Raw genomic sequence first — 26,035 nt, 5'->3', positions numbered from 1 at the left:
TCTGCTTTCAAAAAACACCTACATACATTTAAGGGTTTATCTATTAGCACTAACAAATTAAAATAGCTTAGTGAAAATAAAATTAAAACAACCGATATGACAAAAACATAAAATTGCGAAAACATGGTTTTAAATTGTCAAATCAACTAAACTACAAACTTTTTTCATATTTTATGACCTAAACCATGAACTAACATTCGTCTTTTTTAACAAGGTATAATATTCTAGCCGTGCTTCTCAAGAGGATTTTTATGGGAGAGTCTATAGCACTTAAGATAATTGTAAAGTTTAAACGTTGAAGGTCTTTTGGAATTGCTGCAAGGCAGAATCCTGAGGGCTGCACAGAATACAGGGAACTAGACGGAATCTTCAATCAGACGGAACACTCAGAATCTGACTGAATCTTTAACATTATTACACTTCAGCTGCCATCTTCATATGAAGAAATTAAGGGGGCGCTTTACAGTGATTATGGTTTCAAATATACACAAGAAGCAAATTGGTCTTGGGCTGGTAGTGAAAAAGTGTTGTTTTTCTCTTTCTTTTTTTAATGGCCTCAAAAAAAAAAAAAAAAAAAAAAAAAAAAAAAAAAAAAAATATATATATATATATATATATATATATATATATATATAATTAACCAGCACCATTGGTTTTCTTTCTTAAGAGTGATGCTCACAAAAACACCCAGGATAAAATTTTACCAAAAGAAAATAAAGGAAATTATATTTTGAATTAAAAAAAACAAAGCCTATTTTAATGACCATTAACATTATTGCATTAATATCACTTTTTCCCCACATTATTATTAATGATTATTAATACAATTAAACTTATTTCATACTGTATATTTTTTTTTAATTACCATGATTACCATGTTTTAATCACCATAAATTATAATCTTTAACACAAGTCAATCCATGATGTGGAAATACTTCAAATTTTTCACCCATTTTTTATCTTTTATTTTTTTTTGTGCATTATGATAACTGGGGGAAATGGGTTTAAGTCAAATGAAAAACATTTGTTTAGTCCAAAACAGGCTTAATTTATTTAATGCAAAATATGATTCCTTTGGAATTTTGAGATGAAATATGACCTGCACAAGTTCTTGCTAAGATTTAGAGAGATTCACCCTTAGTTTGCTTTTAAAATTATAACTGCCTTAACTGTTCTTCTAAGAAACCACTGTGGACTTGACAAAAAAATCCATAATTAAAAAAAAACATAAAACATGAAGCATGATATCTGTGCCATTGCTGGGGTTCGTTCTGCTCTATCCATCTTTAAAGTGAAAGAAGAGCAGGCGGATTGCTTTAAGACGGGAAGAGGCCAGATCGCACAGCTGAAGTGCCGTTACTGGCTCAGCCCAGACTTCTGCTGCACCGGGACGGGACGGGACGGGAAGGGGAGCGCAGAGCAGCCATTACTTTTTTAGTGATTGTAAAAAGTTCCAAAGGTCTTTGATCACCTGCAAGAAAACAAATGAGGGGAGAGAGAGAGAAGGGGGAAAAGGATGAGTTGGTGAAGCTGGAACGGAGTTTCTCTGATGTAGCGACTCATTTGGATGCTTAATAATTAGAGCCGTGTGAGTCAGTTTGGATGAAAAGCTCCACATTAGCGGTGCGTCTGGGGTATAACTACAGCGCCGAGTCCAGAGGAAGGGGGTGCAGTCGTTGTACATACCAGAGGGTATGACTAGTGCCTCTCTCTGACAAAGACATGTCTCACACCTCTTTGCCTGCTGTGCTCCAAAAGCCGTTTTGCTTGAAAACTCAGTCACACACATACACACATGCTCCACCCGTTGTACATCTGAGAGGACACCTGCGCTGCAAAGTCTGACACGCTCCAGCCTTGTTTCTAGAACAGACTCACAGGGCGCAATGCATCAAATAGCTCATAACTCATTACCGACCAAAACACGAAAACATCCAAACTCTCTTCCAAGTCCATACTTTCGAAGGCAGCATCCCAACTGAAATGGGACCTCAGAAGTGATCTGGATCCGTCTTCATAGGCAGGGACACATATAAATAGTGCTCCTCGAGTGAAGTGCACAGGAGACTTGACTCAATATGATGAGTATAAAAAATAAGAAACAAAAATAGGATACAAATATAAGTTTTAGGTATTAAATGAAATGTAAGTATAGTGGGCAGCCATTTATTCTGCGACGCCCGGGGAGCAGTTGGGGGTTCGGTGCCTTGCTCAAGGGCACCTCAGTCGTGGTATTGAGAGTGGAGAGAACGCTGTAAATTCACTCCCCCCACTTACAATTCCTGCCGGACCGAGACTCAAACTCACAACATATAGATAACGAGTCCGAATCTCAATAGTTTCTGTGCTCCTGACACACATCAGCCAAGCAGAAAAGCAAATGCTGATCATTCCAAATAAGGGGAAACATTGGGCGATAAGGTTTTCTGTTTATAGGACAATAATAAGTGTCGGAAGAGGGACTTCTATTTTGACAGTGCTGAGAACAGTCCTGTCTAATAATGGCTCATTTCCACCGAGCAGTACAGTTCAGTATAGTACAGTACGCAATTATGTCTGTTTCCACTGTCAGAAGTTGTGAATGGTACCAAAATAGCGAACCGTACTGTACCCTTCCATTGGGGTACCTAGCACAGCAAAGGGTACCAAAAGGGTGGAGCTAAACTCACTGCAGAACATTGATTGGTTGACTTCGAATCGTCACTTTTGTGTGATACAAGGGGATAAAGCTTCTCCTTCACTCGTTCTGCTTTGCTGTTCATTAGTGTTATACAGTCCATGGTTTTGGTCTTTATATCAGAGTTCGGAAACACGAAAATATAACCTTGTATTTTATAATTTTATATTTTCACACAGACCGTTTCTCTGTCTCTCAATATTTCTTGTCCGTTCTTGCGGACTTGTGAAACGTCACCCAAAAACCTGCATAATTTTCTAAATATTACTGTTATTTGAGCTTCTTGGTTTTTTGGAAAATACTAGCGTATAATAGATTAATTACAGAATCAAGAAGTTGCTATGTAAAGCATAAATCAGTCTATTTTACAGATGCATTCTTGATTACATTTTCAAACTAGTTTCTAATTACATTTGTTTCCTAATTACAGTAAATATAGAAACTTATGCATCTTGAAATGAAATGTGTGTGAAGTGTGATTTCCAACAGACCTGTATCCGCTATGATACTGATATTTGACAACTATCTACAGTACTTTTTTAAATGCTGTCTAGATATGCAGCACACTAGGTTTTGAAACAGCAAATACTGGGACCATAAATCAAGAGAACGTAAATGCTAAAGAAAACAAGTTTTCACTGCTTTAATGCCATAAAACAAATAATGGCAGGATATAGTACTTGTATAACATACAAACTGATTTTTAGGGTTAATGAAAAAAGGGTCATGTGTTTTAATGTGTGTTCCTGCAGCTCAAAAAGAAGACACCGAAGTCATGTGTTTGATTCCCAGGAAACTGAGAAATATATAAACCGCTTTGTATAAAAGTGTCTGCCAAATAAATGAATTTGAATTTAAATTATGCTTAAATGCATAAAAATAAGATAACAAATAAAAAATATTAGGGTACAATGAGACCTGGATGTGTTTTTGTAAGATCCACCCCGTTGGTACCACTAACACACACACAGACATTTGGACTCTCTCGTGTGTAATTCATCCTGACAAAGGAGGAGATTCAGCAGACATGATAGTGCGCTTTAGCTAAGAGAGATTTTTCTCTTTTGAGCCAAACGTGGCCATTTGTGAGGGCTGCTTTAGACTACTGCAATATTTCAGGTCAACACCCAGCCTGACACAAACGAATGCAAAAAAAAAAAAAAACCCTCTAGACTAAAAGAGACTGAGAGAGAGGAATGAGTGAAGGAGGGAATTAAATCACAGCTAAAGATGTCAGGCATGAGAGCGGCAGGAAGATCTCAGTATGCCACCCCCAACAGACCCACGAAGACAGAAGATGCTAACGCCTAAAATATACTCCAGTTGAATGTAGATGTGATTATTTCACTTTTTAAACAAGTGACCTGAATAATAACACCAATATTGGCACAAATATTTCAAAGTAACCCTATCACCTTCTTATTGTAGGGTTATTATAAGGAACTGTATATTCATTATTATTGATTATAAGTAACAAATTGTGTTTGCTGTTTTGAAATGTTTCACATACAAGGCCCGTTCACGCGGCTCCACCAAACTGACTAAAAATGATGTATTATACATGCCAGGCCAGTAGTTGGCGATGTATAGGTATGCTTGTGCAGAAACACATAATATGCATGAACATTATGTCACCATTTTCACAAATTCGCAGTTGTAATTTACATGAGACAATAACAGTATCGTTTTTTAAAAACCTGCACTTTGAAAGCCGTTAGCAGTTAGCATTTTCAGGCCTACAAAACACTGTTGTTGTCGTAATAAGTGGTCAAAATGATAAAAAAAAAAAAAAAAAAAACATGGTTTTCCATTTTTAGTTTGCATAAGTGGCCACTAAATCTAAATCATAAAAACAAAAACTAAGAATTCCTTACTTTAAATAACAAAGAAAAATAAAATGAAATTAAAAAACAATAATAAACTAAACTCTTTGACAAATATTAATAAAAAATAATAACATATATTGAACATTTAAATATATAAAAATGATAAGGAGACAACTAAACTAATAAAACTTTTATTAGTTTTTAGCTAATTACCAAGTTAACATTTCCTATTTTCATTTTGTTTATCCTGAAGTACTCAAATAAATAACACTGAGAAAAAAAAAAACTAAAATATATAAAATAAAGCTATATCAGTATCTCAATGATACTAAAACAACACTGCCTTGAAGTTGTTACTTTCCAGCAATGCAAGACCGCATATAACTATGTTGACCTGGACATAGTAAAGTTTCCCTTCGCATAACAGAGTACATTTCAAGCCTTATGCTTTTGTCTCTCTTCACCGGCTGAGGAATGTCTCATCTTCCGATCTGAAGGGTCTTAATCTTTTAAGTGGACATTTCTTACATAAAAGACCTCTTAGAAGTGAAATTTTGTCAGGGCCATACATGCTTTTCACACAACGTGCGGACACTAGAAATACTCCAGCCTGAGGATGACAGTGCTTTATGAAAGCGGTGATACTCACTTGTTTATCAGAGATCTTGAAAGAGCTTCTAGCGTAGTTCTCAAACTTCTGTTCCGTCTTTGGAAGCGGCTTCCCCTGTTTCAGAGAAACATATTTTAGTAGAAATGAAATGGCCCTTTTTCATCACTTGTGTCTCTCTGCTAAGTGTTGAGATCATCCTGACTGGAAGCCAGAGCGCTGCTGCCGTGATGAACAGGGTGAGTCGTTGGGTGTTGGACGCACTTCAGTGAACTCACATTTTTTTGTGGCCTTTACAGTAATTCCAGTTCCCCTTATCTACAGCAGACCGAATGAAATCACACGGACACAAATCATCATATCTGCTCTACACAATCCATCCGCTTTATCCTTCCAGTTTTAAACTAGATATTACAGCACAACATACTATTCATCTCGCTCTTCTGTTTCTGCCGTTTTTAAGAAGTGTGTAGCTAGCATAGAGATGTCTATAAGGAAGTTTTTTCAGCCTGCTGTTGATTGTCACAGACAATAGTCGACTAGTCCCTAAGTATGTGCACTACAATTCAAAAGCATTAAGAATTTATTTTAGAGTCGTTGTTTTTTTAAACAAATTAATACTTCCATTCAGCAAGGAAACATTAAATTGACCTAAAGTGACAGTAGGACATTTATAATCTTACCAAGATATCTACACTGACAAAATGTCGGGATCAGATTGGATTTAATGTTTTTCAATGGATTCTCTTATGCTCATCAAGTCTGTTTATTTGATCAAAAATACAGAAAAACTAAAACGGCAAGATTTAGTGAAACATTTATTGCAATTTCTAATCTTTTTTTCCTCTTTTAATATACTTTAAAAGATCATTTATTTCTGTGAATCAAAGCTGTATATTCAGCATCATTACTCCAGTCTTCAGTGTCATGTGATCCTTCAGAAATCATTTTAATATGTAGATTTATTATCAGTGTTGAAACTGTTTGTGCTGCTTAATATGTTTTTGTAATCTGTGCTAATTTTTTGATTTATTGATAAATAAAAAGTTAAAAAGAACAGCATTTATTCAAAATAACGATCATCAAAATAACTATACGAATAAACAACATTTAATTAGAAAACTATCAATTTACTAAAGCTTATCACACATACTCGCTGAATAAAAATATTAATTAAAAAAAAAATCTACTTTGAATAAACACAGTTATTTTTAACCTTTTATTTATCAAAGAAGAGTATCAAAGATCCCAGAAAAAACCAGCAGCACAACTTTCCAAATATATATATATTTTCTACATTTGAATAATTTCACAACCTTACTTTTTTTACTGTATTTTAATCAAATGAATTCAGCCTTGGTGAGCATAGGACTTCTTTAAACACAAGGTTTCTTTCAAAAGCATAAAAAATGTATTTTACCAACCCCAACATTTTGAACAATAATGTAGGTGGTGCTGATGAAACAAGAGAGTTGTGCATATATTTATTATAGACTCATAGTTTATACCTTGTGTAGTTAGTTTTGAAAAAACTGAACAGTGAATGACAGCAGATCACACATGCAGTAAATCACATCATGGAAAAAGCATCTCACTGCATGGTGTGTTTGCATGCAGTCATTTAACATTTAAAGGATCAGTGCTGGTTTCAAAAACATGGCAATGTAATGAGAGACTCCTCACAAAGATCAGGAGGCTCTTATGGATCCGAGGATGAAGAGGGTTAGTGGTCAGGGGTGCATTTGGGAACTGATTGAGGAAGTGAGCAGGTGGACTCTGAAAGACTGGATAATCCTGCATATGATGATGTCATATGTCCCCCTCCGGCCTTTAACTCAGACACCTCATTAACATTTGACCTCCTCATCATCTGCTAAATCGGCGTACTTATAGCTGTTAACACACAGCATGTGTGTTTGTTTGTATACATGTATGTCAGGTCTAAAGCATGTGTGCGATTACAGAAAAGAAATGCATTCACATGTAGCAGAGAGACAAATATCAATGTGAAAGGGAATATGTACCTCTTTAGCTGCTGATGAAAGTTTGCTTTTGACCTCGCTGAGGCTGGGAGTGCTGGGAGACTTCCCAGAAGGCCCTGCTGCAGACTTGTCTTTTACTTTCTGTGGTGTCTGAAATAAGAAAAATGCTAATTATTGGAATCTAGAAAAGTTCACATTGACCTTTATTTATATAGCGGTTTATCTAATGCAAGTAGTTTAACAGGAGTTCACATAAGTTAAGAGGAAACTTCATCAAATATGACACAAACCCTAATTCTGCTGTTCAATGTTGATTCAGTTTAGTTCAATAACATTGCTGATCCAATTCAGTAAAAAGCACCTCTACAGCTGTCTACATTCAGCCCAAGTTCTGTTTTCATCTAATAGCATCAGATTTCACACATCATGCTAGATATTGACAACAAAAGGCCAATTACAATCAAAAATGTTTATTCTTATTCTTAACATAGACCATCAGGCTCCTTGACCCATTTAGCCTTAATAACCAGCGACTTAGTCTGGCCCACAGACCTCTGCACTAATGACAACACCCTTTGACAAATTTGGAAGGGGTACAAATGATCCTTTTATTGCTTCCATGCAGGAGAAGACAAGCCTGAAGCTCTTGGATGTGGCGGGGGGGACGCTCTGCCAAGTGGAAGAATAAATGACTTGGTTTTCAGTGACAAGACTATCATTTCCCAACACACTCATGTTCTGTAGAGATCAATAACTTGATGTATCAGCACCATCAAAATGATTACACACTGTGGCCACAAAAACACTTTTAAACTATATTAATATCCATACCCTGCAGGTTTTTAGTCATACTTCCACTTTTCACAGTCATGTTTGCATTTTACAAATCCAAGTGAGCTTTAGAGAAAAGTGAATATTAACTGGCTACAGTGCTTATTTCTCAGTGAAAATTGAATCATAATAAAACAAAGAAAGGAAATGTGGCCAATGCCATTTTTATCCTTCCATCCCCCAAAAAATCCAAAAATATTGGATGCATTCTTCTACCTTACAATGCACTCAGAAATGTTCACGAACATTTGTACGAGTTGCATATAAAATTTTCATCCACTTGGATTACAGTTTTAACAAACATTGTGGTGCTTATATGTAATCATACATTAATTAAACTGTTGAGAATCATGTTTTATATATATATATATATATATATATATATATATATATATATATATATATATATATATATATATATATATATATATATATTTACAATAACCTAGTTTATACATGTACATATATACTGTTTTTCTTTTAAATCTCATACATTTTAACTAAATCTAGCTTTTTCCATATTGTTTCAATATATTTCAGCCATATTTAAGGATGCTAAATCTAAATGTAATTGCTTTCACGATTAAAGGGTTAGTTCATCCCAAAATGAAAATTCTGTCATTAATTACTCACCCTCATGTCGTTCAGAACGGAGGTCGCAGGTCTTACAGATTTGGGTGAGTGATAAATGACAAAACTTTCATTTTGGGGTGAACTAGCCCTTTAACAGATGTATGCTGATTCTAAGCTTAAACATGCATATTAAAATCAAATCAAATATATGAAAATTAATAATATAAACAATGCCATGAATTTTGCCTGTTTCTTATCCCTTTCATTTATGACGGATTGGCTAATATTTAAACATATTAAGGTTATTCGATTGTTCATGTGAATGCATTCCAAATGGATAGAAATTTGGCATGTATCGCAATTTAAATGTATAAATCTAAATGTAGGCTGGTTATGAGTGTCCCTGTGAACGCTTTTAAAGGTTTTGGACACAGTTCGTGTTTGAAGTCAGTTCACCTCAAGTACACACAGGTGCTGTAGCAGATGCTAGAAGCGTCTCCTGTGACCGCTTGTGATCGTGTTTAGGAGGGCGGATCTCTGATTTCGTGACTACATCGGATGGTAATTTTCTTTCAAAGCCAGGAAAGTTTACCAGGTGTAAACGGTGTCTGTGTTGGTGCTTTGAAAGTAAAATGTTTACGTGCTCTCTGATACTCTGTCATAGCACAGAATGTCTGCGAGATTGTGAGGGCAAATGTCTGTATTATTACAGCTTCACTAAAGAATCTGGTGTCCACCCTCTAAAAGAGTGGGTCTGTGTCTGTGTCTGCTTATTGGGCACAGGTGTGTGTCCAGCTTTCAGCAGAGAGATACTACCCCTCTGCAGACTGAAATAAGCTCTCTCTCTCTCTCCCTCTCAGACACAGACACACACTGGCCTGTCCGTGCATGCAGCCCAGCCAGGAATCCACACTGATTGTAGGGTTACACTGATGGACAGAGCCTTGTTTTACACAGTAAGTAAAAACAAAATGGAACTAGAAGGATGAAATGGAGATGTAAAGCATGAAGACGTCTGGCAAATGTGGATATATGAAGGCTTCAAATGACCTCAGTGCCCTTTAAAGTGAACCCTACTGAGACAATCTTGAGAGGAGGTGTGTTTATTACATATCTATTATCTATTCTTTTTAAAAAGTTAATAAAAGAAGACACTAAATATCCACTTGTATATGTTATAATTTATATATAATTTTAATACGTTTCATTGTCTCGGGAAGTGGAACACAATTTTAAAAATAGATATCATCTTCATTCTTTAAAATAATTTAAATTAATCTGAAATAAACCTAAAATATAAATTTTGGAGTTTGGTTTTTGCAAAAAAAGTAAAAAAAAAAAAAAAAAACACTACAAAACCAAAGCATCTTTAGGTGCATCTTTGTGTACCAGTTCACCTTCAAGGCGAACAGGTAAACATCCCTCAAGAATCCTCCAGAACATTTGGTCCTGCTAGATGAAAGGAGAAACTGAACATAACACAAGAGGAACATAAAGTAACGCACAATGGCTTCTAGTCTTTCTTTGTAAGAACAAAATAAATAATCCCCTTTTCCTCTGCAGTGATTGACGAGCATGCGATAGATCAAAAGGTATCAGATTAAAGGACAAATGCACTCACAACACACACATAAACACACACACACACACTGGCAGAAGGCCAGAGAGGCCCGGTGTGGTGCAGTCATTATATAGCAGGGCGTTTTTGTGTGTTGGGAAAGGACAGCTGTAGAGTCAAGACAGCTGACAGACAGAGAGTGCAGCGAGCTTTTTAATCTACGCCAGACACTGATTACAGATGCCAGGGGACGGCACTTAATCATTAGCACGCTAGCATTTGATGTAATCAGCTGTCCTCAATACACACAAACAAAAACGGGACTCCACTGAGCCATAATCGAGCCTGTAACTTCAAAACTTTACTGACCTTTAACAACCGGGGACATTACGAATGATCTTGTGCATTGTTTGCAGCTCTATTACACTGATGCAGTTTTTATGTATGTTAGGACAGGTAACTGTCTCAGCTGCCTATAAGGAATTGATTTTACAAGTGTCCAGACAGCTGTCTTCTCAGGCTCTTCTCGACATCTACTCTCAAATACTTGCATGCTCTGGCAGATTTCTGCCCTCAGTTAACAACAACCACAGTTTCTCATTCTGATTGAAATATAATGATTATATTTTATGGCATAGGGAATGAATTAACTGATAAAATGCATAACTTCAATGCAATGTTGATTAAAGCACATGTCAAATGCATAAATGTAAATACACAACCGGTGGTCAAAAGTCTGGAGTCATTTAAAAAAAAAAAATTTTCACATCTTTTTCAAAGTAGTGTCTTTTTCTATCCAATGCTGCATTTATTTGATGCAGTAAAATGTTTAATATTGTAAAATATTATTACAATTTTAAATAACTGCTTTCTATTTTTATATATTTTACAATGTAATTTATATCTGATGCAAAGCTGAATTTTTTAGCATCATTGCTCCAGTCTTCAGTGTCACATGATCATTCAGAAATCATCCTAATATGCTGATTTGCTGCTCAAGAAATATATATTTAATATATTTTTTATTTTATTTTTATCAATGTTAAAAATGGAACCCATGATTTGGAAACCTTTTTTAAGGATTTTTGGATTGATGAAAAAATCTCAAGAATAATTTGTGTGAAACGGAAATCTTTTGTAACATTATAAATGTTTACAGTCAGTTTTAATCAATTTAATGCATCCTTGCTTTTTTTTTTTTTTTTTAACAACTAACTTCAAATTTTTGAACTTTAACATATAGACTAATTTAAAATGTTACAAACTTAAATCAACATATAGACCACAATTCAGTTTTTTAACAAAACCGGCAGGTGAATCTGAAATTACACAAAGCGAATAGTCCAAATGTGCATAAAACTGCCAGATATTAGCCAATCAAGAGGATGCCTTTATCATAAGATGCTCAGTGAGCAGTCTGTTTGCGTTTCAGCTGTGGCTGACTTACATGAAAATATTTGGACTTCAGGCATGATTTTTCTTGTACAGTTTATGACAGTGCACATGCCATTCACAGACGAAGGCATCTTACAGTTCCATACTATTGTACTTAACTTGTTTCTACACGCAAATACAGTCTTACAGAGCATTCCACAACTGCTAGTGCATGTCAGTGTGAAATACAAGTGATTTTTCTTTATGCATTCATACAGATATACAGTTCTCCGTTGGGAGAATGCAAACTGTTAAGCAATGCAACGTCTGCCATATTCTAATGACAGAGCACTCGGTTTCCGCTCGCCTCATGGCCTGCAGGGATAACTAACACCAATCCCTAATGATTTCTAATGGAAGAGGAGTGGCCACCGGAAACAAGGGTGCAGAGAAGGATGTGTAGGAGTGCCCCAACCGGATGCAGAAGTGTAAAAAGTGCCAGAGTTTGTGAAAGATGGGAGGATGTCTACTTGACTGTCTAATCTTGTCAGGTGTTTTAACAACCAAGTCTTGCACCGCAACATGGCCATTATGGAATTAGCCAAATGTGGGTGCACACACACAGCCCCCCGGGTGTTTCTATAACAGTAGGTAATTAGTGCTCCTCACGTCAGGCATCTAAGATGCTAATAACATGCTTACTGAGTCTTACATTGTTAGGTCAAGTGAACTGCCAGCAGGAGCGATGGGAAACTCATTTTGACATTGTTAGGGGATTTTTCACACATTGTGTGGGTGCTTACGTGTTAAAGGTGGTTCGGGTTTGAATGCCAAGACCAAAGGTCACCCTGTAAAGGTTTAAACCTGTCCTGCAGGGGTGTGTTCCAGGGGTCAGAGGTCAGACAAATTTTAATTTAAAGTGGTGAAAGTTCAGTCTCACCTTTGTTTGTCACCTGCAAAAAAAACTTGCCCACTTAGGTAATTGGTCAACTGGTTTGTGAAATCGCTTTGGGATGTGTATAATGCCTGTAGGACATTTTTGGGCATATTTAAATCTGGTAATTCCTAAAGCACTCAATAGAGCGCAACAGTGACCGCCCCCTTTGTAACGGTCATTGGTTTGATTTTTGACTCCATTCATTTTCTGTTTTTAGAGCTCTGTGATGAATTACAACACAAAAACATTTTATTTAATGTGAAAAAGTATTTTACAAAGTGGTGTCCTTTTATAAGGTCATGGACTTCCCTCATGAAACACTGCAAAATAATGTAATCAAATCAGAAACTGCAGAAAAATCACTTGAAAAAAAAAAAAAAAATCCCACTAAAATATTACACTGCAAAAGTATTCAGACTTTTAACATGGTCCTTACTATTATTTTAGTATATCTGGTAACATTTACATCTGGTTACATAAATTACATTTTTGTATTTTAAATTTAAAGTTGAAATTTTCATCTTTGTTAGCTACTTTTTAAATGTCTATATACTCTATATGCATAAATAAAATACAATTTAAAATCATTTAAAACCAATTTACATTTTTCTTTATTCGTTTTAGGTATTTTAATACTGAAAATGTATGCCTTGGAAACTAGCAAAAGTAAGTTTACTTTTTAGTACTTTTAAGTTAACTTTTTTTTTTTCAAGGAACAAAAATGTATTTTATAATTGTAGTTAGTTAATGATGATAATGCTGTTTTGATAATTACAGTCTTTTTGGTTCTGATGGGGCAAGCTTTGCACTCCTAGATTTGGGGATTTTCTTCTGTTTTCTTTCTCCCAGAAGGCTCAGTTAGGATGAACTACCAGCTCTAAGAAGACTCCTGCTTGTTCCTAACTTCTACAATTTAAGCAACAGCCTTCCCCAAATTTGTGTCAACACAATCCTGTCTGAGCTCTGCAGACATTTCTTTTGACCTCATGGCTTGATTTTTGCTCCGATATGCATTTTCAGCTGTTAGAATTGGGTCCAATCAATTGAATTTGCTACAGATTTACTCCAATCAATGTGTAGAACATCTCAAAGAGGCTCCAGAAAAATGGGATCCACCAAAGCAAAATTTCATTTGTCACAGTAAAGGGTGTAATAGTAATATTTCAGTTTTTTTCTTTTAAGCCATCATAAATTTGGCTTTTGCTTTGGCATTATGGCATATGGAGTGTAGAAAAAAAATAAAACACACAAAATAATAAGTAAAATGAATTTTTACTTCGATAACCTAATTTGTGCACTCAACTTCTCTCTCAGGTTCACACTGTTCTTGCGTTCTTGTGTGGATGACTGCTATTTTTCTGGATGTCTTTGAAGAACACTACTGTGCGTAGCGTTCCTACTCCTGTATCTTTCTGATTCAGCACCGCAATTACAGCGAAATAAAAAAAAAAATCGACATCAAAGCAAATTCAACCCCACACAACAGCATGTGCACAATATGTGATTAGAAGAAAGTCTGGTGAATGCATTTCAGATTCCCAACATCGGTCACCCTGCCAGAAGGCCGTGGCTTTGTGAGTAGTTTGTTGTTTTAAAGCAGACCACAAATGACCCTTCAAATTGGGCGTTTTGGGATTGTTGCCACCAGCAGCTAGTTAAGAGCGCTTCACTGTTTCCTTGCATGGGAAAATGCAATGGCCCTTTTCCATGACCTAAAAGACCTTTGAATGTCAAGATGTTTTTCTCTAAAATGCTTGATTATTAAAAGTGTATTAAGTGCATTGACTCTAAAGAGAAAAAAAAAGATACAGAAATAATGGCTTCGGGATCGTCGTGTCCTCCCAAGACTGGGCGGTTTTCAGCTAATCACAGCTGGAGTTTTGAATGCCGTTACACACATTTATCTTTAGGGGTACTGCTGGTCTAATTCACATTTTGCTTTTGGCGGTGTTGACTGATCGTAAACAAAGACAGGCCGTCTCATTATCCTGTGGTTTTCTCTGTGAGGCTGCCATGTCGTCGGCGTCCTAAACTGCACCTGGACGTTTGGTAAGAATTACCTCTGGCATCCACTGGTAGACTTTGGCTTTTGGTTGGCACGGCTTGGAAATGGGAAGTGGACTGAATACCAAAATCTGAAACCCAGTAAAACTACATCTTGCCGTGACCCCAATAAACTTATCCTGAAGCAGACCTGATCAGTATGATAGTACATAAAGTGATAAAAAGTAATAGAAGTGACATACTGCCAAGTATGGTGACCCATTCTCAGAATTGGTGATCTGCATTTAACCCATCCAAAGTGCACACACACAGCAGTGAACACACACACACACTGTGAACAAACACCCGGAGCAGTGGGCAGCCATTTATGCTGCGGCGCCCGGGGAGCAGTTGGGGGTTCAGTGCCTTGCTCAAGGGCACCTCAGTCGTGGTATTGCCGGCCCGAGACTCGAACCCACAACCCTAGGGTTAGGAGTCAAACTCTCTAACCACTAGGCCACGACTTCCCAACATTAACCACCCTGGATTCAAACCCATGACCTCAGAGGTTTGGAACCAGTGCCTTAGCAGAGTGCGCCACATTAGTTGACACATTAGTTCGGGATCATCGTGTCCACCCAAGACTGGACGGTTTTCCGCTAATCACAGCTGGAGGTTTGAATGCCGTTACACACATTTATCTTTAGGAGTACTGCTGGTCTAATTCACATTTTGCTGCATGACCATAGAAAAACATTTCGATGTACATCAGAACTTGTCTGTTTTCTTTACTAAAGTGTTACATAATGTGAAGCTGTTTTACATTACTGCCACACCTAATCTTATCTTTTGGTTTGCATCCATCAAATACCAACAAAGATAAAAACGTTTTTAAATTTCACTTAATTATAGGCATGGATATTTAATATTAAAACCATTTTACCAGCCAAAAATGGCTGTATTGTAATATTACATCATTACCATGAAGTCAAATTACTCGTAACATGTCATACCATCTATTCTGAACTGTTGTTAACTTTATTTTATAAATCATAACTTACCTGTGTTTGGGGCTTCTCTGATGTCCCAGCTTTCTTGTCTGGAGAGCCGTTCTGCTTATCTGCACTCTTCTTCTTCTCTGGGGACTGGAAAAATGGACAGAGAGAAAAAAAAAAAGAGAGACGTTGCAATCCCAGGTTAAAATATTGAACGCGTGTTAAAGACAGAGCCGCTCCATCGTGCTCAGTGTTAGAATCATAGCAGCGGATAATGTTTGTGAATTGAGTGATTGTGACCGCTTTGCTCTTCAGTGATGTAACACAATACACTTCTCAGATGTTTATTTCAGACAGCTGTCAGAGAGCCGTGATGAAAGAGAGCAGGCATTTGTAGAAAGCGTAGCCTGTCTAGTCACGACCTAATGGGACCACAGGACACCGTCACTGCTCTACAACTCTATATCCCAGCGAGAAAAACAGACAGCGGAAGAAAGACAAGTAAAAAAGGCTGAAATAAAGAAATATGAATGGGGACTAAGAAATACTGTGCACTTTCTATGAATCTATATACACACACACGATATTAGGCTTTATAAACAACACTGATCATGTAAATCACCATCTTATAATTATATGGTTGCTTTTTTTCTCAGGAACAAAGTTATATGACATTATAAGATCTAATGTGTCATTTGAACACTGTAGCATATATTAATAAACAGACTTCATAGAAAGTGTTTCCAGCTAAATGAACAGTGAATGTCTCAATGAGTAAAAGGCCTGTTGGTTCAAAGACAGACCTCGGGATGGCTAAAAAAAAGAGAGAGTGAGAGACTGAAAAGCTGTGAGAAGAGAAGAAAGCATTCAGGATGGGGGGATGAGAGAGCATGTGGAGCGTGTGACAGAAGTGCTCGTCTGTCGTCCCTCCTGAGGGCAGGAATCAGTCCTCACAGAGCAGGTATGTACCCGCTTTGATCTCTAAACACACACACACAAACACACACTGTCACGCGCTCTCAAACATTTTAATACATGTACACACAGCAGGGTTATTAGGTTTTATTGTGGTTGTCAATTTCAGTTGATTTCCACTGAGTTTTAATGGTGCATAAATAGTTGCGTTTTTGAGTTTAACTACATTAATTTACATACATTTTAGATCAAAGGTCTTCGACCGTGCTCCTCGGGACCCACTGTCCTGCAAAGTTTAGCTCCAACCCTAATCAAACACACCTGAAGCAGCTAATTATTCTTGAAAATACACATCCATGTGTGCTGATAAATAGGCTGCCCATTAAAATTTTGGAGTCTGTACGTTTTTTTGGAAGAATCTCAAATGCTCACCAAAGCTCCATTTATTTAATAAAAAATACAGCAAAGATAGTAATGTTGCTGCAATTTAAAATAACTATTTTCTATTTAAATATATTTTAAAATGTAATTTATTCCTGTGATGCAAAGCTGAGTTTTCAGCATCATTACTCCAGTCTCCAGTGTCACATGATCAGTCAGAAATCATTCTAATATGCTGATTTAATGCTCAAAAAACATTTCTTAATATCAATGTTAAAAACAGCTGTACTGCTTAATATTTTTTGTGGAAACCGAGACACATTTTTCAAGATTCTCTGATGAAAAGAAAGTTAAAAAAAAAATGTTTTTGTAACATTAGAAAATTTCTTTACTGTCACTTTTGATTAATTTAATACATCCTTGCTGAATATAAGTATTAATTTCTTATTCACATTCATTTGTTGAGCCCAAACAAGCAAGTGATGGGTAGAGAGGTGAAGTCATCTAACCAGTGTTCATGTGATCATTACGAGCCAGACAGAGAGAAAGTGTCTATGAATACAGAAGGATGAAGAGAGGACACAAACAAGACATGACAAAGATGTGAAGTCACTGAGGTCACATGAGGGAGGAAGAATATGTGTTATACGAAGAGACAGACAGAATGTAATGTGCTCTTAATGTTGATGTAACAAGTGATGATGATTATGTGATGCTAAATCCTCTGACTCAAGCAGAGACTGGCACCTGCTGGTCACTTGGCTTCATTCAGGACAACAGTGCAGCAATGTAACATAAAACTGTTCAAAAGATTATGGTCAGCATGATTCTCCTGAGCGAATTAATACTTTTAGCAGGGATGCAGTATATTGATCCAAAGTGACCATAAAGGTTTTTAGAATGTTCATAAAAATACATTAAAAAAAAAAGTGTATATATATATATTTTTTTTTTTTTTATGTAGCTGTGATAATAATATGAAATGCATCTTGAGATTTCTGAAGGATCGTGTGTCACTGAAAACTGAAGTAACGAAGCTGAAAATTCAGTTTTGCATCAGGAATAAATTACATTTGAAAATATATTAAAACTGAAAACAGTATACAATATAATAATAATAATAATAATTTCACAATATTACTGCTTTGCTTTGTATTTAAATAAATGCTGCTTTGGTGAGCACATGAAACTCCTTTCCAAAACATCAAAAATCTCACAAACCCCAAACTTATGAACAGCATTTCCTCTTTTCTACTTGTCTTCATGGAAAGAAACACCCATACTTACTTTTTGAGGGGTTTTGACGGGGCTCTTTCCAACAGCCTTTACCTCTTTGTCATCGTCACTAAAAAAAGAAAGAGAAAAATGCATGTCAAACAAAAAAATATATTATATATATATATAAATGATCTCCTTTCAACAGAGCACAAGTTCATGCTGTTCTCTCACTCATCATCATCATCATCATCGTCATCGTCTTCATCACTATCCTCATCCTCGTCTTCATCGGAGTCCATTTTCAACTTTTTCTGAAATGACAGAACACAGTCATTGGAAACATTTTTTAATAAATCTGAATGGAAGTGAGAAGCAAGAGACAAGTATAATCATGCTATCCTTACGAATGCATTAATTTGTCTCTTATCTCATCATTGCTGCTATTCTATAAAAGCATTAAGCCACTAAAAAGATGTATTGCAGTGATTTTATCATAAGTAAATCACAACAACACCCCTTAACCCAAGTAAAAACACTGTGACAGCTTCTCATGGCTTTCTGCTTCAAGATGAATTCTGGGATCATTTCAACACTCTGACAAAAGATTTCAAACAGACTCTCTGTGTATCACATCGATGGCAAGCTGTTGCTTGTCTCTGACACTTATCTAGAGGATTAAGTGTGTATTGAACAATGTGTCTCTTTATTGAGATTCCACAAAAGTCAACAGGGCAACCTCACAGTTTCTCTTTCAATGTTTCTGGACACCTAATTAAACCCTTTTCCTTTCTTGTTTACAAAAGAAACACATTGTCTGCAATAAATACTCTACAAAAAATGATCATCTTCCTTATTATCTCTTTTTTTTCTATCAGCACAAATATCAAAACATACTTAAATCAAGATACATTTACTTGAGAAGCAAAATGATTTGAGATATAAGGTCTTGTTTTCAGAAAGATTCATCAACAGTTTAGTGTGCTTAAAATAGAAAATGGTGTAGAAATAAACTTCCTTTAAAGGGAAAAACAGATTATTTTCTTATCCCAAACTGATACATTTCTTTCTTGTATAACTGACTTTGATACATACTTTAAAAAACAAGACTTAATATCTGAAATTTTTTCTTTTCAAGAAACTGTATCTTGATTTAAGTATATATAGATATTGTACTGGAAAACATGACAATACTATCAAGTTTGCATTAATGCATTAAGTATACATCTCTGATTATATCGAGTTTTATGTTTAATGCACCAAAAAAAAACAAAAATCTGGTGAGTGGTTTGAGGTGAGAGATTACCTGAGGCACTTTTGCAAGGGTCATGTTGGAGGGTCTCTTGACTGGTGATGTATTATTCTCCTCCTCTTCCTCATCCTCATCATCTGATTCCTTTACACCTGAGCAAACCACAGAGATCTCCAGAGATCAATAACTTGATTTGAAATAAAACCAAAACAATGTCCATGTTTTGTGACTAAACCAATCTGACATATATAAGTGGAAGCCTAAATGCTGCACTCATTTAATATCTGGAGAATAGAGCTGACGTGTTGAAAGTGTCTGAACAGCATGCGCAAACATATGAAAGCGATTATATCAGAGAAACTGGTGTCACATGGTGCTGGTTAATTCATTTGGAGTCCGTATGGAGAGTGAAGGGCCCTTCCGGACGGCCGGATTACTCCCATGAATGTCGCAACAGGTTGAGAGGATCATTTCATCAGAGAGAAGAGGAGAGTAAACAAGAGAGACAAAAGACACATCTGGGAAATGGTTTTCCTAAACTGGTCGTGTTCGGCCCTAACAAATGAGAAAAGACAAAAAGGTACTCACTGACGAAATGTTGACCGCTGATGTAGACCGGCCCCCCTCCGGACTGCAGGCGAAAGGACACAGGAGGGGTGACCTCGAAACCTCCCAGACTGAGCTAGAGGAAACACACAGACACACACGTCCAAACCAAGTGAGAACGATCAAACACAACAAAAACAAAACATCTCATTCATGGTCTACTTTTAGAACAGAACAAAAAAAAAGAACCTGTTTAGAACAAAAAACATAGCTTATTAAACGAAAATCTTGACCTTGCCACATTTATTCTTTTATTCAGCAAGGATGAATTAAATTGATCAAAAGTGACAAGACAAAAATGTATAAAAATTTCTATTTCAAACACATGCTATTTCAAAAAAAATTTATTAATTAAATGTTCTTTCTAATAAGTCCTATAGGGATGTTTCCAGGTTAAAGGGGGAAGGGGGTACACTGGTGTTTCGTGTACTCAGAGTTGTTCACAGTGTCAAAGAGATGGATTCTCATGTTAAACATGGCCAAAAGTGTAAAAAATATTATTTGGAAGAATGACAGAGAATTTTTGTGCTGAAAATTTTACTTCCGGGTTTCAAGTTTCGGCAGTTTTTTTTTCGATCGTGGATTTAATGACGTAGACAATGGTGGAACTCCTTATATGAGCATTTCTCTCTGAAAAACGTGCCCGCACACACATCGACCGGAGGAGAGCGAGCTATTAAACATTGTTTGCTATTAAAAAAACATTCATGTAAGTACAACTGCATCAGATTTCTGTCTTTTGTTGGAAATTAGCACATAAGAATATATGTTAATGGAAAACATCACTATTATAGCTCTGCCCACGGCACGCCTACAGGAGCTCTGAGAGAATCGGAAAGCTGTATTTTTCTTTAATAAATAAGATAAAACTAAAGACTTTTTGGATTTATGAAGGATGCAGTACTACTCTATAGGTACTGAAGATTAACATGAGATTAGGTGAAACTGTGTATGTTACCCTTTAAAAAAAAATAAAGCAGCACAGCTGTTTTTCAACACTGATAATAATAATAAAAAAGTTTTTTTGAGCGGCAAATCAGCAAATAAGAATGATTTCTGAAGGATCATGAAGACTGGAGTAATGATGCTGAAAACTCTACTTTGCATCAAATTCTAGATAAATTGAGTATCACAATTATTATTTTTTTTTTTTTTTTTTGCCTTAAACAGAGATCACAAATCTCCCATAATTCTGAACTACGCAAAATAATGGTACAACATGTTATGGCTAAAGTCTATTTAAAAGATTTGAATTAATTTGAATGCATAATTAATATTTTTCATATAGATGTATTTAAAATAATATATTTAATACACAAATTTTTAATAGTAAAACTACGAAAAAGTGGTCTGAATCGATGGTTCAAAGCCTCATTAAAAACTTCACATGATTCATTACTGGATCAATCAGCGTTTCTGAACGAATCTCGAGTTAATTTTTCAGTGTCATTTTTTAACAGTCACTGCATTCGACACAAATGTTATTTGAAGCACCAGTTACTTTCAAAACGGGATTTGATCGCTACCACAGACATCAATGTTTATATCTAAACTATAGACTTTCATAACAGAATTTTGTGATGATATGAAACACGATAAATGTCTGCTCTCTGTGTCAGTGACAGCGCAAAAACAGATTTGGATGTCCTGGTATGAGAACTAAACAAGATTGGTTTCTCAGGAAGAATTGACGACTGGGATCCGTCCTGATCATTTCATGCCAGTACATCTGAGACAGGCCTTCAGCTAAACATCAGCACAATTGCGCAACTCGCGAAATACAAGCCACAGCCAAAAATTCTGAATGAACATTCCACTGCGCCAAGCAACGGCACTTGCATCGATGGCAACCAGATGTAAACAGCTGAGGGCGCGATGGTCTGCTTAATGCTTTAAATGACAGCTATGTAACTGTTGTAATTACGTTGAATGGCGAACAATCCCCCACATCCAAAATCATCTCAGATGATCTGTTTCAACACAAATGCTGACTGATGAGCTGATTGTCTCCCGAGCGATCGAGACCAAACCTTGTAATTAAGGTACAATTATTGCTCGAGTCAGATATCCCGGAGCGTTTTCTAATTTTGGAATTGAATAAACTGAATAAAATCCAAGATCTTACAGACAGGGTTGAAATAGCACATAAAAAGGGCTTACAGAATTGGACAAAACACCAGCTATGTCCATAAAAAAAGGTGACCTCAAGTGTCAAATGAATATGCCACGATTAAAAACTCCACCCACTGTATCAGAACACAAAAAGAGTTACGAACCCTGCGTTCTCATCGCTCTCAGCCATAAAACATAGATTCCTCCCAGAGCTCTTTGGAAATGCTCACATTTTCCACAGCTGATATAAAACAGAGGCGTATATGTGCTGATGTCATGGAGAGTTTGTGCCTGCTGTCCTGGTGATGCAACGATGGCCCAGCCCCTTCCAAAAACAATCTGTCAATCACAACTTGACCAGCCTCGGCACAGCTGGAATTTTTATTAGACACATTCTTCCAATACCATAAAACACCCTTAACAAGCATCCCTCCACAGTATAAATCAATATTCAAGATGTTATTGAGGGCATAATAACAACTGGCTGCTAGTAATCTCTTTTTACAAAACGAATTAGAGTACACCTGTAGTATCAAATGAAATATGCATTTCTTCCACACTACTTGAAAGCGTATTATATCGCAAAAAGTAATTTGAAGTGAAAGTCTCTAAATTTGGGAAACCTACAGGCAAAAACATTGTCTTCCATCCAGGTTTGCATTTTGGTCTGTTTGGCTTCTCATAACGTTTTTTTTCGTTGTTGTTGTTGTTGTTGTTCAGACTAGTGGAAGGAAAACAAAGAAAATAGTGTGTAGACTTGAATACAGATTAATTTCAATTTAGGGTTAGGTTTAGGGTTAAACCTATTCTTACCACCTATTCTTAACCATAGGGCCGCGGCCCACGCTTGGGCCGTGAGCGCCACCTGGAGGGCCTCAAAAGACTTAACGTTTTTCACCTGTGGGCCGCAGGACCAAACAAGTTATCAATTGAAGACACCAGAATGACCACTGTTATCCATGAGACAATTACAATACACCATCCCACCACTAGTGGCAGTAATGCCTCAGTTGTTTAACAAACACTAATAAGCAGAAGAAGACACTCAGTCAACCCAGGCGAGAAGGAAGTCGACCGGAAGTTGAAGTTGGCTGCGTGCCACTATCTTGTAGCAGAACTTCACTTGCGTTAGCATCCCATTGACTCCCATTCATTTTGGCGTCACTTTGACAGCGAATAACTTTACATCTGAGGCGTTTAAAGACTCTGTTTGTCCATTAATTATTTCTAAAGATACACGACAATGTATAAAGGGCTCCATTACCTTCTGTTACATTATGGCCCCGTAGAAACAGTTTTTGTAAAAATAGGCTTACGATTGCGTCATAACCACTCGACTCTCTGTCGCACAGTAGAGAAATTACCGTACAGACAGGAGGAGAAGCTCGCAGGCAATTAGCTTAATATGGTGTACTGGCGTTACATTTTAAAATGCTATACAAAATAATTAATCAGAATACTTACTCCTGCTTACGCCAAAGAACTCCCCGCTCAAGCTCTCCATCTGTGCAAGATTAACGATCGCAGTTTGCACGCACAGCAACTAGAAGATTTACATCTGTCAGACAGGTTGCTGACATTATCAAGCTTAGTTTGAGTCTGCGCGTCAGAAACGGAAGTGCTAAAAATAGCTAAAAATGGGCTTCACTTGTCTCAATTGAGTTCCAATGGGGTCGCTATGTCCATTTATTTTACTGTCTATGAGTCAACCGTAGCCTGAAGCAAAAGTTACGCCTGTTTCACCCCTGATTTCCACTGCACACGTCTGCGGTGCATTACGGCTCCAACGCGGTTACCGGAGCTGATCGCGGTTACTCTAGTCTATGTGCGTATAGGTTGCATATTTTTTTACGCACCCATGTTAATGGATTCCAGAGTTCACACTGCATGCGGCTGAGGTCTGTCAGTGCGTTCCAGGAGCGGTCCGTCAGTGCACCTAAATTTTTTCATTTGCACTTTATTTAAATTTTCATTTACAACTCATTTAATTTGAAAAATATTATTTTGAATTTATTTTAGCAAAACATTTTATTGTTTTTATTTATTTTATATAAATGCTATTTTTTTGTAAGTTAAATCAGTCAAATCTTACTGATTTTTTTTGTGTTAATATGCCTGACTTGAGCCTTTTAATTTTGTTCTTGATGCAGATTGATTTGTTCCTTGCATTGCTGTGTGTTTGACATCTTGTTGTATGTGCAGGTTTATATACACATGAATAATAAACTGTTAAACTGCAAGTGGATTTCATTTAGTTATTGAATACAAATCAAACTGAGATCAATAAACCAATACAGTGCTAATATTTGACTGGGCCCTGGGCCACTTTGTACTGTAAAATTTGGGCCCCGACATCAAAAAGGTTAAGAACCCCTGGACTAAACCTCTTTCTGAAAACATTCAATAGAGAAAACTCCATAAAACAGCTTTGAAAGTTGTGAGTTCTGAAGATTACACGATCTAAGAACTTTGTACAGTGTGTGCTATTGTGAAGACCTTTACAGCCTTATTTTAAATTATGTTAAATTCAATATAATGTCTACAATGCATAACAAGGTTATAATAAGGACATGTAGTGCTGTTGTGCTTTGGGCGTCCCGAGTTCGAGTCCCGGCTCGCATGCCTGACTGATCCCGTCCCCACCTCTCTCGCACCCACTTCGCTTTCTTTTAACCTACTGTCCTTATTATTATAAATAAAGGTATAAAACGGCACATTGTATATATAAAAAATGCATAATATACAGCTGTAAATAAAGAGAACTGAACTAAATCGAATCAAGGGAACAAAACCAGTCACTACACTATTAATAACCAAAGCCTACTAGTAATATAACTTATATTTATAATTATGTAGAAATATAGTTACATAGTTTCTGTTCATGACACATAAAACTGTAAACAATGAAGACTACAACACTTACAGAAGGCAGAACGGACGGCTTCAGTACAGCAAGAGTGATTTTGGACGTTTTACCGTCGTAAGTCAATCCCTCCATCTCCACGGTGTGGAACTTATCCTCCGCCTCAGCTCCCAAACACACCTGAGTTTATGGGCAATTAAAATGATTAATCTACAACATCGTTCATTAGCACAGTTATGATGAACATTGACAACAATATTCCTAATACAGAACTCAAAGCAATGTAATAGAATAGAATGTGATTGAACCAGTTTAGAATTTTATGCCTAATAGAGTAGAATCGTCTGCTACTATTAATTCTATGAAGTAAAAGATAATAGGTTAGTGGATTTAGGGTTTTAGCTGAATAGTTTTTTAAAAAATGTAGCGATTTACAGGAGTTATAAAAAAACATTGATAACATGCTGCACGTGCTGATTTCAACAAACATTAAAGAAAAATCATATAATCATGCATTTTTTCAGGAGTAAAGGATTCTTTGGGGTTTAAAATAATATAAAAAAAAAACAAAATAGAACTATAGAGAACAAGAAATAATATTATAAATATACAAATATTTTTAAATAGCTAAAGGAAAGGGAAAATATACAGGACAAACAAAATAAAATAGATTAGGTAAGAATACAATCTTAATACATTTTACGACTGCACCTCACAACTTCTGCATTTATCTTTGAGGTAAGACTGATTAAACTATTCCATGCAGAACTGAATATCTGTGATAGTGACTCTTTTAATGATATTTCATCATTTCTTCTTCCTCACCGCCTTGAGTGACAGCTGATGTTCAGCCTCATCCTCATCCACCTCAACTCTGTGCTCTTTCTTATCAGCTTTCAATGAGCAACCTGTAGGAAGAAGTCAGAAGTTATGTTTTATTTATTAATGTTGTATACTTGGATGCATTTCAAACAACATTCACATAATACACGACATCCTTTATAAAGGCTGGAGACACGAGATTATAATAAACTCATTTTATTTTAAAAGAAAAAAAGAAAATAACATTTGAGCTCACATCAAGATTAGACTATAAACAAAGGCAAACTCGATGCACGAGGCTAGCTGCATTAGCAACAACTCTTTTATTGAAATGCAATACCACCTTAGACGCATGTCATATGAATGCATAATACTGATTATTGAATATATATGATTATGCAACGTGATATTTTTTTTCAGCTCACCAAATAAATACATCTGAGGTCGGCTGAGATCTTTAATGTTATCCTCCATTTTTGCGCCACAGAGGGTCCTGTTAATCGTAGTTCCGGCGTGTTGATTGACA

At 36.3% G+C, this 26,035-nt stretch overlaps 1 protein-coding gene across 1 annotated transcript; it reads right to left on the bottom strand.

Moving 5' to 3' along the window:
* Window positions 1–850: 850 nt before the first annotated feature.
* npm1b (nucleophosmin 1b) lies at window positions 851–26,035 on the bottom strand. The gene is made up of 11 exons (XM_026280248.1): window positions 25,935–26,035; window positions 25,513–25,595; window positions 24,748–24,867; window positions 19,695–19,788; window positions 19,161–19,258; window positions 18,089–18,168; window positions 17,927–17,984; window positions 15,410–15,493; window positions 7,135–7,242; window positions 5,153–5,227; window positions 851–1,471 (listed from the first exon to the last, which is right to left on the bottom strand). The coding sequence occupies exons 1-11, from the start codon at window positions 25,981–25,983 to the stop codon at window positions 1,427–1,429; spliced, it is 894 nt and encodes a 297-aa protein (XP_026136033.1). The 5' UTR covers window positions 25,984–26,035; the 3' UTR covers window positions 851–1,426.

The sequence above is a fragment of the Carassius auratus genome, chromosome 14 (genome assembly GCF_003368295.1).
Source record: "Carassius auratus strain Wakin chromosome 14, ASM336829v1, whole genome shotgun sequence".
Taxonomy (NCBI): domain Eukaryota; kingdom Metazoa; phylum Chordata; class Actinopteri; order Cypriniformes; family Cyprinidae; genus Carassius; species Carassius auratus.
This window is presented reverse-complemented; position numbering and strand designations above follow the sequence as displayed.